Source organism: Sciurus carolinensis, chromosome 13 (assembly GCF_902686445.1).
Source record: "Sciurus carolinensis chromosome 13, mSciCar1.2, whole genome shotgun sequence".
Classification (NCBI taxonomy): domain Eukaryota; kingdom Metazoa; phylum Chordata; class Mammalia; order Rodentia; family Sciuridae; genus Sciurus; species Sciurus carolinensis.
Window position 1 is genome coordinate 63,809,916 of NC_062225.1, and position 20,153 is coordinate 63,830,068.

The following is a 20,153-nucleotide window of genomic DNA, read 5'->3' on the forward strand; positions in this document are numbered from 1 at the left end:
AGTCATAAATTTCACAAATACTTCTTGAACCTACATTAAAAATGTATGTCCATGCCATTATTTGAAAATTAATTAAGTCCTATAATTATCTCCTATTTGTCCTAAATTTAACAAAGATTATCTCTCTTTCTAGAATGTTAGAATTTTTTGAAGAAGCTTATGCTCACTTAGCGAGGGTCTTCTTAGGGTCTACTCATCCTTTGGGCCTAGACTCTTTACCTAGTTGCCAATCCTCCTCTTGGCCTAGAAGATCTTCTCTGGCTAGTTCTAGTTCTATTATGTTCTTCCTATGACATGATTGTCAAAAATGCATATGGGACTCCTGATGAGGAAATACCACAGGTTTATAAGTAGGCAGGATAGGTTTATACATAGGCAGGATAACCAGATGATTTGTCTTTAATAAGTCTCAATGATGTTCCATGTTATGGTGGAATTTTTGTCATTATCAGAGTACTAAGCTATTATGATCTATTCCCATAGTAATTAGCAGGTCTCTTTTCTAAGTTATAGTTTTGAGTGATTTAAAACTATTTTAGATTCCTTCTAAACATTTCACTCGCTGGTTTTAAAACCAGTCTACAGATGTTTGTTTTTGTTGTCCAATTTTTTAGACCTTCTTATTATCTAGATCCATCATTTGTGGCTTTTCCTGATCTGAAAAACTTTTCATAGTCCTTTCCCCAAGTTCATATAAAAAGATGCTAAACATACAGTCCTGGCATTGATCTCTCCACTTTATACTTTTTTATATATGAAATTACCCTTTTATTCATACACTACTCTTTGTTTCTTCCCTTCATATCCCTCCTTCCAATTCCATGGTAACTTTGGAAATCACTCATTCATTCAAGAACTCTTTACTGGAAATCTACTCTGCTAGCTACAGAAGTAGGGTGTTAGGAATACAACAATTAAACCCAGAGGCCCTGACATCAAGAACTATAAACTGTACAATATTCAGTGATCTTTTTTATTTTATCCTGCTTACTTTACTCTTAAAAACACTAGTCAGACACAATTTTTTAATTTATAAATTATTTGCTTCTTCTTTAAAGACTATTATCTATGTTTTTGGCATTAGAAGTCAATAATTAACCCATGAAAGGATGAAACTGAATACTTACACATTCTCAAATCTTTTTAGAACTGCCCTAAAATTCAGTAGCCATTATTCCCAAGTGGCTATTCAAATTTGATTACAAAATACTATAAGTACAATGAAATAAAATTTAAAATTCAGTTTCTTACTTCCACCAGCCACATTTTGAGCGGTTAAGAGCCACATGTGGCTTGTGGCTATCATGTTGGGCAGCACAGATATAGCATATTTCCATTGATACAGAACGCTCTATTAGCACTAATCTAGAGAGTTCTTAAACAAGGGATCACACAGTGACCACATTAAAAATAGATTACCCATTTTGGCAAACAATGACTGTCTTTCTTAATATTTATATAATGTCACCTACTACTAATTATTTACATTCCTTTTATAATGTCTAAACAATCTAAAATATTGACAATACATTTTTTTTAGTTTCAGTATTTATTATAATTTTATTTAATATGGTTTTAGTTATAATAATCTAATTCAAAATAATCATTCCTTTTAATTTCTTATTACTGGAAATATATAAATACCTAAATAACAGCAATAATACAAAAATAATTCAACATGGGAAACATCTATAGAAACTTACCCTCCTTCGCTTTCTGCTTCCTCCGAACTATTACTTGTTGCTGTACTTTGAACTGTAGTCAACCTTCTTTTTCTAGCTCTGTGCTGAGGACTTATCTTATGAACTGTTATCTTTCCTCCAAGTTCATCTTGTATATATTCCTCCAGCTTTGGTATAGTTTCCTTAAGAAATCTAATTTCCTCTTTGAGTTCTTCCATATTCGTCAGTAATTCATTTAACTTCTCCAGTATCTGAAGTTGTCTTCTTTGGAAAATCACTGCTGTTCCTTGGCCATTACACATTTCATCTTGAAAAGTTATTGAATTATAGGTATTACCCAGAGAAAGAAATTTAGGTAAATTCACGGCTGTACTTGCTTTACGGACCTTGTGATACCACAAAACCAGCAAACTGATCCCAGCAGTTCCCACCATGATGCCAACTATCAGTTCTTTGTTTGTGGAATGAGGCATTTCTTGATCTTTGTTTCTAAAATTAAAAGCATAAATGTAAATGAATGTTGTTTTGCCCAAGACAAAATATTAGTGCATTTTCAATCAATAAAAGACAAATCTACATTATTTAAAAAAAACCTTCAGAAATCATAATCTAAAGTGTATTATGAGTAAGTACCTCAATAATATATATGACCCAATGGAAATATTTACTTTAAAGAAAATTAATGAAATTTAGTGTAAAGTATGGACTTTAATTCAGAATTTGTATTCTGCATGACCAATTTGAAATTCACTTTCTACTTATATTTGCAAAGGATTTGATAAATAGAAGCAAAAGTTTCATTATAAATTTCTGAGAAAATTATTTGTGAATTCAAGTTATTATTAATTTTCTCTGAAATTTCAAGTTATTAATTTTCTCTGAATTTTATTTATTTATTTATTTTTCTTTTTGTGGTGCTGGGGATTGAACCTAGGGCCTTGTGCATGTGAGGCAGGCATATAGCATGTGGGCTATATCCCCAGCCCACCTGAAATTTATCTGTATGCAATGAATTTGATGGATTTCTTGGTCTTATCTAGTCTTTAAAAGAAGGCGAAGAAGTTCTTTCCTGGCACCTAGCTTACATTAGGACTTAAATTTAGAGTGATTAACAATATTATTTTTAAAGACCAGAACTTAGAGATAAAAAGAAATATATAGTAGAGTTTCGGTAAGTTTATAACTCACCCCATCTCTGGTTTATTCAACATGGAAAGCAGAAGTGATAACGTAACATAGAGCGTGGATGGGTGGGTTATCCCACTAATTCGAACAATGAAATCCAGGGACACAAGGGTGAGAGCCAAGTAACAGGATTTATTAGAGTAAGAGAAAGAAGGCAGAGCTCCTGAAGAGGGAGGGGTCCCAAGAGAGGATTGCCAATGAATCTCTGTTGTCTAGGGTTTTTATGGTTTCGTGTGTCCCTATAGGTGACTGGTTAGATGACACGTAAATACAGATTCAGAAAGGGACCAATCAACTTTATTTTGTCTTCTTCAGCAAATCTGGAGAAAAGTGATTTCTAAGACGTTATTAGCACAAAGGGGAAGGGTTTGTTGGCCCAAGAGGAAGTGCTTGGGAGAAGGCGTAGATTTTCCGGTTGGTCGGTTGGTGGTTGCTAGGGGTAGGGTTGGGGTAACTAAGGAAGAGCTCTTGTGGTTGAAGCTGTCGGGAGCAGCAGAAGGATGTGCTCCTGGCTAAGATGGCAAGATCGCTTCCTCCTTTAATTCTCGGAGACCCTTTTCCTGGCTGCCTTCAGGTGGTCTTTCTGCCTCATTAACATCTATGTAAGTTTTGTCCATCTTCTGACCCAGAATTCCTCTCTCCGTACATTTCTGCTTATATCTGAAGTCTTAATGTTTTTGTTTTATTTCAGATTTTCACTTTTTAAAATATTTTGATTTAATTCCTTTCTCTTTCTGACCTTTTGCCTTTTTGCATTCAAGGCACTAGCTATGCCCTACCTCATTCCACATAAACTCAGTTACTTAGACTAAATACATAAAATCATTCTCTAGTAAATCTTACTTCACTAGTTCTATGACCTGTCCCTGCTCTTAAAAATCACAAGACAAGTAAAAGATAGCATTAATCTATGTTCTTTTATCTGAGACATTTTAAAATGGCAATAAGCATATTAGTACTCTGATAAAACTTCTGTAACTACAGTTAAGTATATTGAAGCTTTTTAATATACTTTGAAGTTCCCAAAATTGTTTTACCTTCAGTATACCCTATTTTATAACAGATAAATACCTATATTAAATTTTACTAATGGAGAAATGTTACAAATAATAAGTTGTTTAATACAGGAAATTAAATTTGTAATTTTTTGATTTGTTTTTCCTAAAACTTTCTCAAGGAGATTATTAGAGAGAGCATTGCCACCTACAGCCCTGAGGAAGAGTGGGGGAGGGGCAGTCCTCTAATGAGACTACCAACAGCCTGATAGTCTCACTGAGTTCAATGGACAAAGATCTGAATTCAGACAAACTGAAGCACCCAGAATTCGTGTGTCAGAGTGCTGAAGATGAGGGAGGAATATTCAGAGAAAGAGCTCCAGAAATACACATTGAAACCCCAGCAGGGCAGGCAAAGAACAAATTGTAGGAAGAAAACAATCACCAGGAAGCCATAACTGAATTATTCCTTAAGATTACACAGAACTGGGAAGCATTCAAGTTTCCAAGAGTTCTTGTAGAATACATGAAGCTTTGAGCAGAGACCCCATGGGTAGCATGGGTGGTAGAAAGACCAAATAACTCCAGAGTTAAGGTTATTTAGACTTTCCCTAAAACAGAATTAAAAATACACCTCCAAGGGATTAAACTGATTCACTAATATTTAACTGCCTTTATGATGAAAGTCCAATACTTTAAAAAACAGAAAAGCCAGAATCCAACAGCATAAAATTAAATGTCTAACATTCAATAAAAATTAGTAGACATGCAAAGAAACAGGAAAATATAATTAGCAAAGGTGTTAGAATGATTATAAATGTTTGCCATTTATTATATATATAATATATAAATGTATATATGAATATATATAAATACATTAATGGGAAACATAAACATGATGGGGAAAGACAAAAGAAGGCATCAATCCAAACCAAAAGGAATTTCTAGATATGAAAAATAAAATGTCTGAAAAATTTGTACTAAATGGGATTAGTAGAAAAATCACCATGGAACAAAAAGAAAATCAGTGATCCTGAAGACATAGCAAAAACAACCTTCCCAAATAAAGCACACAAACGAAACAAAACAAACAAAGCTATGGGGCAATATCAAGCAGTCTATAAAGTACATTGAGTTAGAGGGGGACCAAAAATTCCCAAATTAGATAAACATAACAGATCAAAATTATAAAACCATGTAAAATTCAAATGCTCAACACCAATAAAAATTACTAAACATGCAACTAAGCAGGAAAATGATAGCTAGCCATGGGGAAATATCAAGCAGTCTGAAAAATTCATGAAATTAGAGGGGAAAAAGTGATCAAAAACATTCCCAAATTAGAGAAAACACACAAACTCATTCAAGGTCAACATAATCCAAGTAGAATAAGAAAACCAAAGTAAGGCATAACATTACTAGATTGATAAAAACCAGTGACAAAAAGAATATCTTAAAAGTCATCAGAGAAAAAGACACATTGTATGCAGAGAAATTTATAACAGATTTTCTCAGGTTCTATTTAAGCAAGAAAACAATGAAGTGACATATTTAAAATGCTGAAAGAACTGTCAACTTGAATTTCTATACCCAGTGAAATCTCTTGTCAAAATGAAAGCAAAATAACCATTTTATTTTTAGACAAAGAAAAGCTAAGGGAATTCATTACTGATTTAGGTATGTATTTTAAGAAATGCTAACAGAGCCAGGTGTGGTGGCACACACCTGTAATCCCAGCACCTCAGGAGGCTAAGGCAGGAGGATCACAAGTTCAAGGCCAGCCTCACCAATATAGTGAGACTCTAAGCAACTTATTGAGACTCTGTCTTGAGATAAAAAATGAGCTGGGGATGTGGCTCAGTGGTTGAACTCCACCGGGTTCAATCTCTGGTACCAAAAAAAAAAAAAAAAAAAAAAAAAAAAGGAAAAGAAAAGAAATGCTAACAGAGGTTCTTCAAGCAGAAGGAAAATGTTAAGTTTGAAACTTGGGTGCACAAAGAATGAAAAATACCCACTGTGGAAAATACCTATGGGTAAACATAAAAATCATTTTTCTCATTTTAAAATTTCTTTATAAAATATTTGCTTATTAAATCAAAGGTGACAATAATTACCATAGGTTTTATAATGTACATAGAAGTAAAACGTAAGACAATAAGTCAAAGTATTTGTAAATATCTTAAATTATAATAAAGTGTTATCAAGTTAAAGATTCATGGTTGTAAATTCTAGAGTAGCTACTACAAGAATAAAGAAAAAAACCCAAAGATAAAGATAAGCCAGTAGTGGAGACAAAAATATAATACTAAAGACATTCATTTAGTTCAAAGAAAGGCAGGAAAGAGGAGGAAAACAGAACAGGCAGACAAACAGAAAACAACAGGGAAAAGAGAAATGATGGCATAACTATATGGAGAAATCAAGAAATAACGGTATTTTATTTGCCAATCAAAAAGATCCAATTAAAAAGTGGAAGAAGTGTTAGAGAATTGTACAACAATAAACTTGAGAAGGCAAAGGGGGTGGGCTCTAGTGCAAAAGTTCAAGGATTGACCTTTGATGGGAACACAAACCACTTATTCACAGCAATGAAAGGAGATTATGTGAGCAGAGAATCGGGTAGGTGGGTAGATGTTGTGGTGAAAGGTGATGAAAGTTCTCTTTGATTGCTTCTTAAGTGAAACAGAAAGCAAAATAGACAGCTAGGATTGAGAATCCAGGCAGAAGTACTAGAAATATGCAAATTCAAATTAGGTTGTATACCAGAAATTCGGCTTTCTAGGGTTTATATTCTATGATTCTACATATTCTAGCAAATTGCTATTCCTTATACACTAAATGACCAATTTAATACGATGTGTCATATGCCCTATGAAAGAAATTCTCAAAGAATAAGTAACAAGAATCTATTCTGAGAAGCCTTACTTAAAAGAATGGTGCTTTTTAGATTTGTTATACTTCCCTATTTGGATGGATGTTCTACATCATTTGGGCTGAAATGTTAATGAGAAGGACCAATCATAAAATAACAGTCTAGAAATTACTTCAGATGTCAGTGAATATTATCTCCAAGAGGTTTAAGAGTCTCATCTCCTAAATCAGGAATTCCAAGATCTTGCTACTTTAGTCTGGCCTGAATGACAGATAATTTTGCTGTGGATTAGATACTTTCACTTATTTGGTATTGTCACAGAGCTGGGGCTTTCCTGGAAACTGAGACAATGTGAAGACCAAAGTTCAAACCCCGATTCTTGTGATCAAGTCAGAAAGATTTCAGAAATATCACTCAGAGTAACAGGAATGAATTTATTGAAAGAATAGGAAAAGGGAAAGGGGACTCTCTCAAGGGAGAGTGGGTCCTCTCAGAGAGGAGAGAGACAATGTGCCTGCACTTGTTTCATTGGGGATCCTAGAGAAGTTTCCATAGTGCTTCCCAGATCCACCTCCTGACTTTTGACCAACATCAGGGTGACATCAGACTTTCCAATCCCCACTGCCAGGACAACTCTAGGTCACCTTGGACCAGTTCTAATTGGATTGTTAACCATAAATTCTTACAGATTTTATTGTTAGGAGGAATTACCCTTATCTCCCTAGGTTTCAGGATTTGGTCACAAAAGTCTCTCCCTTCAGGGTAACTTGGGTTCCTCTTATCAACATTATTTTGGGCCTGCATTTCTCTTGCAGTTAATAGGTGGTGTGATGAGGAATGTGACACAGTCTGTCCACTAGGCCAGACAGAGCTGCAGATAAATTGCTTCTTGGAAGAGAAAGCATGTGGGGGTCAGCACAGTGGGCCCATTTTTAGACTTATTACGTTAACCTCATGTTCCTACCATTTGCATCTGTCTGTCCCCTAACAGTATAACTGGGAAATATAAATCTAACTACCTGCCTACTCTTGCCTATTTATCCAGGATAAATGCCAATAGCACATTCTGATCAATTTGTAACTTCAGCTGAAATTGTAGGTAATTATTAGTTATTATTTTATTTTCACAAAACATTATACTGTATCACAAAACTAACTTGAAAGATTATTATAAAAAGCAACAGATATAAGAAAAGTCACCATATACATATACTTACAACTTACATTTACATCACAGTTAATAATAATGTATCAAGTTTGAGTATTTTTTTTTTTTCAATAAAAAGATTAGTGGTGTAGTTCAGTAGTAGAGTGTATGCTTAGCATGTCCTGGGTTAGAGCCCCACCACCAATCTACGTACAAGATTAAATCAGGATGTCCATATGCTGCTCTAGATGTCTACTGAAAAGATTTTTCCTATTCTTAGTGCATTTTTTGGTCCATTCCTGCTAGTACTTCTTTGAACTTTACATCAAAAAATGATCTGGTTTGAAAAGATTTTTCATTTCACAAGTAAGTAAATAGATGTGAAAATCTACCTAGGGTAAAGACCTTATTCCTGAGGCAGAACCACGTTTAAACACATGAGAAATATATTTTGCTTAGCCTTTCTTTACCAATGACACCACTTTCAAATTACCTGCTGGAGGCAGATTTAAAAAAAAAATTTTTTTAAGTGTCCTGAGGGGAGTTGGTGGTGCACACCTGTAATCTCAATAACTCAGGAGGCTGAAAGAGGAGGATCACAAATTCAAGGCCAGCTTGAGCAATTCAGTGAGACCTTGTCTTAAAATAAAATATAAAAAGGGCTGGGAATATAGTTCAGTATATAAAGTAGCCCTGGACTCAATCCTCAGTAACCACAAAGAATATATAAATAATAATAATAGTTCTATTATTATTTTACTGAAAAGCAAACGGAGGCATAAGCAACTGCCAAGTCATTTACTCTGAGAGTCATCCAACTAGGAAGTGGAAAATGTCACCCTTAACATCCTGTTAGGAAACTCCCTGTATGCAACTAGCTGAATGCTGAAAATTCAGAAAGCATCAACAAGGACATGAAGGAGAATGCTGACTGAGCAGAGATGTCCAGAGGTGAAATATGACTTCGGAACTATGGAATTTAGCTGTGGGAAAAACTAGAATCACTGGGGCTGGTATTTGTTTTAAATAACTACCATTATAAACAAATAGCTCAGGTGTTTGAATTTTATATCTGTATGAAATTAATATGCTTTTACATCAACAAATGACACTAATTAAAAATATTAAAGTATAAAAGTAATAACCAGAATACTTCTTGCCTGAAGCATAATCTCAAAGGTTGTATGAAGTCATTTACATAGCTTCTGTACTTTCGTTAGTTGTAATTACTTATATTATAAAAAATACAATAATTAAGAATTTTACTGACCAAACTTCAGAGCTCTAACATTTTAATAATCAGGTGCAAAGTATTACTCCTGTTAGAATTTTGAATTTATAAGGCTCTAATACCAGAAAATTAGACCTTATTTTAACATAAACTATTGGCATCTAAAATTAACACTTAATCCCACCATTACTTACAGAAACTAGAACATGAAAACGCTTTCTGAAGAAAATTATTTCATTTTCATGTTCTACTTTAGACATGAAAATTATGCTTTACCACAATAACTACAATAATGCTTACAGTATTTATCTAGCATTTATATTTATGTAATTCATCAGCTGATCCTTAGGGAATAAAGTATAAAATGCCCTGATAAACTCGGGAAATCAATGAAAAATTCTGCAGTAAGGTTAAAGTAAAAATTATGGCTTACAGACCAACCTGTGGTTTAAGTTTTCCATGGGAACTGCCCTGAGCCCTTGAGTAAGTGATCACATTCTGTGACGACCCAGAAAACCCTGTTTACTTTCAAAGTGAATTCTAATGCTCTTATGTCATCAGCTTTTCATGGTTTACCTAGTTAGAATTTAGTTTTAATTTAGGCATTCCTGGCGTTTGGCTTATTTGCAAAGGTCAGTACTGACAGCGCAGCCCTGGTTTTTGTGTGAAACAGAAACTCCAAATTTAAAGGGGGAAAGAAATGCAAACGAAACACAACGCTTGCGCGGGGCGGCGACGAGAGATCCCGCCTCGGTGGGTGCCCGGCGCGTCGCTGCTGAAACTTGGCGGCTCGTAGGGACCCGCCAGGCTGAGGGGGTGCCCACTCCCCCGACCCCAGGAGTCCTGCGTGGAAATGCTGGCCACTTCCCGAGCTGCCACTTCCGAGGCATCGGCTCCGCCAAAGCTGCGTCGGGGAACCCGGGTCGAGAGGTTCTCCTGCCTCGGGAACAGACCGAAGCTGGGGAAGAAAGCGACCCGGAAGTGCAGTCGCCGCTGCCGGAAGTACTGCCACCGCCTCCTCACGCCCCCGACCGCGTCGGCCCTGGTCCGCCCAGTCGCCCCTTTCTCTTGTCCGTACGCACCTGCGTTCGTTATGCCGAGCAGTCCGCGGTCGCCGGCCGCCGACCCGGGCCTGCGGGCGGGTGGGAAGCTGCGGGCGGAGGCGGCGCCCGAGCCCGCGGGTCCCAGGGACCGGCACCGCGCCGCCGCGTCCTGACCCAGAAAGCCGAGGCGCCGGGGGAGGAGTCCGTGGCTGCTCGGCCCGCGGCTCCCGCCTCCGCCCGCCGGGACTTCTCACCCGGGACGGGCGCCCCGCGTGCTTTTCACCAGAGTAGAAAGCGGCGCTCCGCCCGGCCTGGACCCGCATCGACGTCGTGGCTCCGCTCACGTCGTCCCCTCTCCCGGACTTCGCACCTGGGCTCAGGGCCACCGCGCCTGCCCCCGCCCCGGGGTCCCTTCTGCCATCACTGCCCCTAAACCCACCCCACTCCGCTTCCTTCCAGCTCTCACCCCCCCCCCCCGCCCCTCTCCCCGGGGTTGCCCCCTTTTAGGCATAACCTTGAACTCTGTTCTGCGTGGCAAACACAAACGTCACAGTTTGCACCAATTGGAAATCGTGTCCGCAACCCCATTTTCCTTAACTTCGCTTTATTTTTAAGTGAGCAAAATTCCCAACCTCTCCGACCTCGCACCAGTCCGAGGTGTCTTTAAATGAAAATCACTTATCTTCTCAAATGACCATCATTCAAGGTTTTCCGTTTCTGTAATTTGTAAAATGAGAATAATTACGGCAAACTGTTAAATACTGCTCACTCACCCCTTTTGTGTTGTCCTCAACCTTGAGCATTATTGGTTTATACTTGGACTTGTGTGGAGAGCTTAGTTTTAATTCCTAAATTCCCAACCAATGTACTGAACAGAATAAAAAATGGATACACTCCTGTTTATAAAAACAAAAACCAAACTTCCCCGTAAAGAATCTGCAGAAGACTGTACAATCCATATTCAGTGATGGAAATTTGGGAATTTATATTTATGTAATCTGTTTTTTAGCTTTAAGCAAGCTGCTTTGAAGCCTAGCCACATTTTATCTAAAGAGCAGACTAATATTTAGGTCTCAGATTTGAAACTAGGAAAACATTCCAGAGAACCACTTTCATTCCTATCTTATTATGGTTTGCAAAGATAATTCCCATCTAATGGTAATATTTTATTTTACCAGAGTACAGTATAATATAAACCGGTCATGTGGGGTGATAGTTACTTCTTTAGAAATTTGGATACAAAAGACTTTGTCTCTTCAGTAATACTAAAAAGTTTTTTTTTTTTTTTTTAAGACTTAAAAGACAATTTAAACATTTCCTGCTGCACCTGTCTCACACATTTCAGAAGAGGCTTATATTAAAAATGTGGAGTGTGGGCTGCGGGCTTCATCAACTCTTCTCTGAGAGGGTAATAGTGATGGCGTCTGATACTTTGTCTTAAAGTAGGGAGAAGCAGTTGGACTTTTTCCTGTTTTCCTATGTAATATCTGTTACTACCTATTCTCAATACCTATGATTTTATTCCTTGAGCAGTAAGAATTATCTGAGAGGTAGCAATTCAGAAACTGATAGCATTACACATGACAAAGTTAAAACTAAATAGCAAAAAGCCATTGTCTCTGTCAGGCACTTAGTAGGGATGACAAAATATGACTCCACCCCTACTAGGAGTATTTGATCTAAAAGGAACATCTAAAGAAAAATAAAAACAAAACGCTAGGAATTTCGAAGTCGCTGTTACTCATCACAACCAAAAACATTTCAATCATTTGTCCAGAGTGACTACTGACCCTTCGGAGTTTGTCTCACCTACATGTCTAACTTTCCGCCTACCATTTCCACCAACTATTATCCTGTACAACCAAACTACCTGATCCTCCCTTCACAAGCTGTGCCCTTTCCATACTGTTCCTTGTACTTGGAATACCCTGCTCCTTGCCACCTGTCAAGTCATCCACTTTGATCTACTTCCCTGAGGAAGCCACCGTGCACATTTCCCTTGGCCCCTTAAGATGTATTCTTTCCTGACTCATTGAAACTTTTGTGCAAGGGTAAGGAGTTTAAACAAATGCAAAACCCTTCCCCACTGTCCTTCAGCATGCCTCATGTACACTGTGTGATTACTGCTCACCAGTGACTGATGTGTCCATGACACTATACCCATCTTGAAAGCAAGGAAGGAGGTAACATTTAACTTTTATCTTCCTAGCACCTGCCACAACCTGTATTCTCTATATTAGGTAAATATTTGAAAATATTTCTTTGAAAGTAATATATACTCTTGAGGGAAAAGCACTTAGAAAATTCATAGTCCTTCATGTAGTAGTAATATGTTAATGATTTGCATTTTCCTTTATGTTTTTGTTTCTGGGGTTGTAGCTGAATTGTTTTATTTCTAGGAGGCAATTGAATAATAGTTAGTTTTAGCCCTCTAACAGTTACCAATATACCACATAGTTAACTTTCTGTATTATAATTCCTTGTTTACTTCTAAATCCTTAATCACCTATCAAATGACCAAGTGAACACATCATTAAGGAAAAATGAACTGTTTAGTTTGAAGGCAGTCCAGAGTTTTTTCTCCATTTCCTTGAGAAGATAGTTTTTTTTTTTAAATTTGATATGAATTTTACTTTAAAGCTCAAGGATTGGTAATGGTCAGATAATACGATTTACATTCCAGAGTACTTTATGTATTGCCTTTCATATTTTTAAACTTATAACCTGAATTTCTTCATTTGTAAACTGAAGAATGAACTGTGAATATAATTATCACCAACATGTAACCATAAACTCCTACCTCAAAACAGCAAAATTGACCTTCTTTATCTCCAGGCAGGGACTAAGGAACTACTTTATTGCTGGACAGGTGAATAAATTATTTTTAAAATTAATTAGAACAGCCTAACCTCTCTATTGAGACAGTTTCAAAGAGATGGGGTTGGGGAGAGGTGTCCACAGGCTGGATATTCAGCAAAGAGCAGAGTAGGAGCCAGTCAGGTGTAACTGAAACCACAGATCAGGCCTGTAAACTGCAGGGGAAGCAAACAGCAGTAGCGACAGCCTCAGCAAAAACATGAGTCTTATTCCCACTTTTCTTGCTTCATCATCTATATGAAATATCCTACTCCATCTTCTCAATAGTCCAATGAGGTGAATAACATGACTGGTGAGGAAATGGAGGCTTTGAGAGGTGAAGAAATGGGTCCCCTGCCAAGCAGTTAACCAGTGTTAGAGGCAATCATCAGAGCTGTGTCTGAAAACCTTGCACCATTCCCAGCAAGACCCACCTGCACAGCCTGTCCTTTCCATCTTTGATGGAGCACTTGCAGGGACTCTACCTGACCCTTGTAGGAGCACATCAGAGCATGTCTCACAGGACACAGCATGTCTGTGTCTCCCACTTCAGCTACTAAAGACTCAGCCTTCTCTGCTTCTGTTGAAAGAGGGACCTGATCTTCAGCTCAGAGCACTTACTTCATGGAGCAGAACCCTTGGGGCTGTGCCAGTTAAGCCATTGTGTGCCCACCATGTTCACATCTGGCTAGATGTAGAGTTTGGGGAAAAGAGGGAAAGTAGTACTGTGTCTAATGTAAAGTTGTTTAAAAAATTAGGGGATCTCTAAAATACAAGAAAATTACAAGTAAATTTTTTTTTCTGAAAGGATAATTATGACTAAATGGAATCTTCCAAGAGAAAAATGCTTTCTTTGAAAAACATATGAGGGTATGCTTATTACTGAATAGTTCCATAAGACTAATTAGTGCCAGAAATTATTAAGCACTTAAATACAATAAAATCATTTACCTACATTGAATAAATAAAACAGTAATTTAGAAAGATATATATGAAAGATAAGTTAGCAACAATATACATGTAATTCTACTTAGCAGTTCAAAGTTGAATCAATTTATTAAAAATACAGCTACCTTATTAAGATAAAGAATTCTTAGAAATTTTCTATTTTGTTAAAAATTCTGGTTTTGTTCAATGAAGGAACAGTCACTTTCAGAAAGTATAAATAGCACCTTATCTGATTGATACTAACCTTGCTTGATGATTATCAACAGTTTTTCTGTGACATTTCAAGACAAGAACAAAGTTTCTTCAGGAATTGCAGAAATCACATTCTTACACTGAGTTTTGGTAGCCTGTTCAAAGCACAGCCTTGGATATACTCTAAAATAAAATTCAACAGATGCAGAGTAAAAAGTAACTTTGCCCCTCCCTCATTCTTTCGTTATCTTGAGAGAAAATGTTCAAGGACATTTTCAGTATACATGTCAACTTCACAAACCAAGGTCAGTTGCATAGTTTGGGGCAGAATAAAAGTAAGTTGAATGTTCATCAGACAAACTGTTGTTACAATACATGTAAGCAAAAATTAATTAAAATTCGAGAAATTATTCAGTAGATAGAAAGAATCTCTTGGTATATGAATAAATCTATACAGTAAATCCACTATCAGTTGTTGCTATAGAGACACACGAATTAACTAACCATTGTTAACTTTTTGCATTTTATAAAACTGCATTCCCGTCATTATAATTAAGACACGTGTTTGAACCTTCATTGGGAGGAATGAATCTAGAAAAAGATGAAAACTGAAATTCACTATTGTAATACTTTTAGAAGAAAGCCTGTCTCATAAAACTGTAGCCAATCTATATCTAGCTATATCTACGTATCTATCTATATCTAGATACAGTGATCCAACACAATTGAAGTATTTTTGTTTAGAATAGGGTTTTTTTCTCATAAGAATTATGCCATAAATGGTGGTTCATTTCCTATATAAACCCATAAAATCCTTTAGAATCTGTGCAATAGCCCCATATAGTAGGGTTTTCAGCTTTATTCCAATAGACTGCTGATGTCAGGAAATCATTTATCTTTTGTTATGGCCTTGACTGATTCCAGTTACAAAAAAAAAAAAAAAAAAAAGTGGATTTGTCCCTGCCAGCTGCAGGAGGAGCTGATGACTGTCCAATGTCCAGAGAAAAGAGAAAGCCACTCGGCCGTGTCATCTGCTTGCCAGCTAGGGCCAAAAGAGTTCTTCTACGACCAGCCACAGGCTCTTCCAGGTTTCCACCAAAAAATCTTGGACTTCCTCAACTGAAGGAAAGCAACACTTTGATATTCCTTAAAAGACAAAAACAAAGACAATTATAACAGTAAAGACTTTACATTATTTCTCTTGGCTTCAGAATCCTCCTATTCTCAAATAGAGGAGTTAAAAGTAAATCTTTCCTCTGGCACAGTGAGCAACCAGTCAGTCACTGATAGTATAAGAAGTGTAATCTCAGGAGTATTTAAGAAATGAAAAACCATTAATAATCTAGTTTAAATAATTTGGATATTTATATATAGAAATGCAGTTAAGACTTTATGTGGTGACAATACAATAGTTTAAATTATTTTATAAAATAGTTATTTGTGAGAATACAGCTTTAGACATCAAAGTGCTTTCATTTTCCTTTGTTCTAAATGTTTGCAATTATGTCATATGATCACAAATAGGCAGCAATATTTTCTCCCCTTTGAAGAAGCAGCAATTATAAAATAATACCTGGCCATGTGTTAAAATACATTCTCAACTGTGACTGGGATTATGACTTCAAAGGAAAAAAAACCTAAATTTCAGTTAATATAAATACTCTAGTATCAACAATTATCCTTCCTACAAAACACTTCCACTAATGCTGCCTCCCCTTTTGTTTATCTGCTTTATCTAACATCCTTCACGACCAAAAACTCAAAGAGTTTCCTCTCTCAGGCTTCACTCCCTGACTTTCTGCCCATGTAACAGAACTACTAAAGCTCCTCTAACCATAAAGGGCAAAGATCTCCTGGTTTCCCAAATCAGCTTTTGATCTCTTTGAAACAGCATTTCTCAATCTCAGTGCTCTTGACCTTTTTCAACCAGAAGATTGTTTGTTGCAGGGCAAATTCTGTGTTGTCAAATGTTCAGTAACATCCCTGGCCTCTACCTACCAGTTTCTGGAAGAGCTATAAATCAACATATAACTTCATAGAAGCTGAATCTGTAAGTAACAGTAAATAGCATAAACACAGGTGCATTCTTCTAGAGAATTAAATAATGCTTTGGTAGGCCCGAGAATTAAATAATAAAATGATGCTTCTATTTTGGAAGAATATGCTGCAATTCTTAATTTCTGAGTGCCTGATTTTTCTTAAAAGCATGGGCCATGTCATATTTTTTTTCGACCTCAGTACTTGGCATTCATCAATACATACCTTGAATGAATAAATAAATAGAATAAAAATAAACCAATAAAATAAAAATATCTAGGTGTCTGAATTCTTCACTTTTCAACAAGAAGATTTGGCAAGTTTCCCGATTGTGACCAGTCTATATGACTGCATTTATTTTTAATTGGCTAATGTTGCACAAGATAGCTTACAGAGGAAAAAGACCCATTCATTGTGGAATATAGAATTGTAGAGAAGCTGATAAGGGAGAAATAAAGTTTCCAAGAATAAACAGAAATGTTTACTTCACATTTTAAACCTAAATTTTGCTAAAGCAAGTCCTGTTTATTAAACTAACTTTTCTCATCAGAATTTGCTATCTAGTATTTGGAATTATTTCTAAATATGTATATAGTACTTTAAAATATTTTAGTGTCACAAGTTCTGCTTTGCAAGGTCTACTAAATCTTTTAGAGAGTATTTGTAATCAAGATGGCAAATTGAAAGATGGGGTATTTCTGTGCATATAATCCAACTGAATTGCTTGCTGATTACGTAGATCCTTTGACCACCAAGCCTTTGAATTCTTAGTTCTGCAATGGGGCCCAAGATATTTCAATTCAAGACCATCCCAAGTAGATGTCACATGGACCACCCTTTGAGAAACATTGCATGTAACAGTGTAGGTAGTGATCTACTGATGAATTTCTAAAGTCAAAAGGAGATCAGGTGGCATCTGGGGGAACCACCGTTGAATCTGTTCTTTATTCATTCATTTTTAGTGTTTTATGAGAAAAAGAGTTAAAATTCCATATTGAAGGGACAAATGCAATTCTTGTTTTGGAACTTTATTAGGGTTCTTCCAATAATTTTTCCCCTAAATAAAGTGCTATGGTTTGAATGTTCCCATTAAAACTCACATTGAAATTTAATCCTCATTGTAAGGTATTAAGAGGTGAGCTAGCCACATCTTAATCATTAGGCTGTGCTGTCAGGTATGGGTTAAACCATTCATGATGCTCATTTCTGATGTTCAAGGTGGCAAGCTTAGGCTCTGACAGTGAGGGCTCAGAAAAGTAAGACACTGCTAATTAATTTTTAATGCACAAAATAAGAAGTTCAGTTTCAGTTTCCTCATTGTACATTATTTATTTAACTTGGAAAAAAAACTTTTAAAATATTAAAGAATAAAAATGCTACCCTTTATTAATAAATAATTAGAAAAACACTGGTTGCTTGTAGAGATGCCAAGTTTTTTTTTGAAATGTCTTCAAAGTTTTGACCTTATGCATTTTCATTTCCATCTGCATTTAGCATGCATTTCAATTTACTTCCAATTATGTTCGGTCCAGTGCTTTTATGGGAGATACAATTTATTCTCACCTATGCTCTAAGATTCTATAGTGTATGTAAATTCACAGACTTGGAGTTACAAAGGGCACAGGGAGGTTACCTAGATTTTCAAACACCTTGGCACTTGTATTCCTAAGGTTCTATACATAAAGTGAGAGACCCTGTAGTAGGTAGACATGTTTGTAACCTTTACCAGTGTGACTTGGAGAAAAATCTGTTGCGTATGTACCTAGGTAGTGTGAGCACTTACTCTTTGAAGTGAAAACTTGGAATCACTGACAAGGAACTTTTAAGTTTGCAGGTTCAAAACACTTGAGCAAAAGCAAATATACTTTCCAAAGTATTGCCTCAATTTCCAATAATTATTGTCACAAAAATAAGAGCCTCTTGAAGCATTTTTCAAGAATAAAAGAATGATAAAATTTGACAGTCTTTGAAGTTACACTTAAGATAAGTTCATCTGTTACATGAATCACTGAGAAAGGATTCTCAAGATTACAACTCAAAGGAAAAAGCCTCTTTGTGGTGTGTGTGTGTGTGTGTGTGTGTGTGTGTGTGGTAGTGGGGTGTATTGATCCATCCAGAACAATAGGAAATGAGTGGTTTAGGGACTGATATTCTGATTTTCTGAAATCATCAGATCTTTGAAGTAAATCTCATGGGGTATAATTATTGAGATCTGTGGTAGAAAGAAGCAAAATGTAGAGAAAGAAAATTTTAGGTGAAGAAGGGATTGAGAAAATGGTACAGAGACTTACCATGTCTACATGTGTATTTACATTTAAGTACCCATGATAATAAATATTGTATTTGATCTGTCATGGTATTATGCAAAAGTCATCTGAAAACATGACAAACTGGGTGCCAGAGAAACTTGTCTTGGAAGCAGAACAAGAATTGGAAGCAAGGCACTCAGAGGATGATGCTGAGTAGGAAGAGAAAAAGAGGGTATGGCTTCTGAACCCCCAGAAAGAGCAAAGATACCAAAGGAGATCATTCTTGTTTTTCCTCAGACTATTAATGGGCCCTTTCCTGAAAACAAGAAGTGCTGAGAAACCTACCCTCTAAGTTGAAAGAGTGAGTGTGTTCTGCACAGGAAAATCCTGTGCTAATATTATACCCAAAGGAAAGATGGGAGAGATTATTTCTCAGTAGGCATTTCTGGGAACTGTTACCTGAATCATACAGGTCCCTGGAGGAGTAGTCAAATTAATCTATTTTTACAATGTAATAGGGCTAATGAGCAAGCTGTGGTATTGCTTGCATTTCTAATCAAGGAAAACCACATTGCTGTGTATTAAAGACAAGCTTATTTGCATCACAATTCAAAAATAATTTTATTAATAAAATAATTCAATATTTAGATTTGTACAGATGTATATTGAGTTAAAGTGCTCTGTCCTTTCCACACTATCCCAATCTCTCAAAGTCAACACTGTTGATAAGATTTACAATATGTAATATTTTTGCATCTTCCCAGAGGGTATAAACTTGCATGTGTGTTAAACATACTTTTTAAAATATGCATATTTTGCATCTTTTTTCACTTTATATATTATAGGTGTCATTTCATGTCAGCTTCATTTTTCCATAGACTCAATATTTTATTGTGAGGATATCTAAGTAGCCTCTGAACTGATAGACATCTAGATCTATTAGTTTCATTGCAAGAATATTATGAAAAGAAAAATAAAATCACTCTGTCACCTACGAACAGATCTGAAGCAGTAGGCCTTAATATTCAGATGCTCACAGATAACCCTTACATTTTCCATAGGCATCTCACAGAACATCCAATTTAGACAAGGACACTGTGCAACACAAATTAGCAAATGCCCACCTCCCTTGCTAAGTGAGTGACTGCTAATTCTTTACCAGTTGTACCTTTTCCCAGCTGTCGTCTGCCCTACCTACACAAAAAATTTATTGAGATATGCAGTTGTAGAAATGCTCCCTCTTTCTGACAGTACATAATATAACAGAATTCTGAATATGGTCTCTAAAATATTCTAACCAAATCTCAAATCCTAAAATGTGTTCATTTTAATATACTCCTCTTGAGACACCTCCCAATCAACTACAGGTGCATTCTTGGTGATCTATTTTGGAGAACTTTGACAGATTCTTTAAATGTGTAAGTAATATTTTTAGAAACCAGGGTGAATGTTCAAAATTGTGATTTTCATTGCCTAATTGCCCTCCAAATGTTGTACGATATCTAAATGCTGAACAACAGCTTTCTGTGGATTGTTAGCCTTTGCTTATGGTCATGTACATTTCCTTTGTAATAATCACATTGATTACAATGAATCAGGTACTTTTAGAAAAGTGATTTCCATAAACAACTTGTTGTTAGTCCTGACAACAAACTTGTGATGTAAATTCTGTCATTTCTATCTTGGAGATGAAAAAACAGCTGATTAGAGGTTATG

The 20,153-nt window shown here is 36.2% G+C and overlaps 1 protein-coding gene across 5 annotated transcripts in view; it reads right to left on the reverse strand.

Annotated features, from left to right (window-relative positions):
• The window catches only part of Rmdn2 (regulator of microtubule dynamics 2), a 78,859-nt gene extending 64,531 nt beyond the window's left edge, over positions 1-14,328 (reverse strand). The window contains exons 1-2 of one of the 5 annotated variants that reach the window (XM_047522658.1): positions 10,195-10,555; positions 1,704-2,171 (exon numbers count right to left, since the gene is read on the reverse strand). In XM_047522658.1, coding sequence (XP_047378614.1) covers positions 1,704-2,171; positions 10,195-10,478 — 752 coding nt within the window. In that variant the 5' untranslated portion in view covers positions 10,479-10,555. Of the gene's footprint in view, positions 1-1,703; positions 2,172-2,870; positions 2,945-9,553; positions 10,045-10,194; positions 10,556-14,203 lie in introns of those variants that run through there. The other 4 variants (XM_047522662.1, XM_047522661.1, XM_047522663.1 and 1 more) reach the window with 4 other exon arrangements.
• Between the last annotated feature and the right edge of the window lie 5,825 nt (positions 14,329-20,153).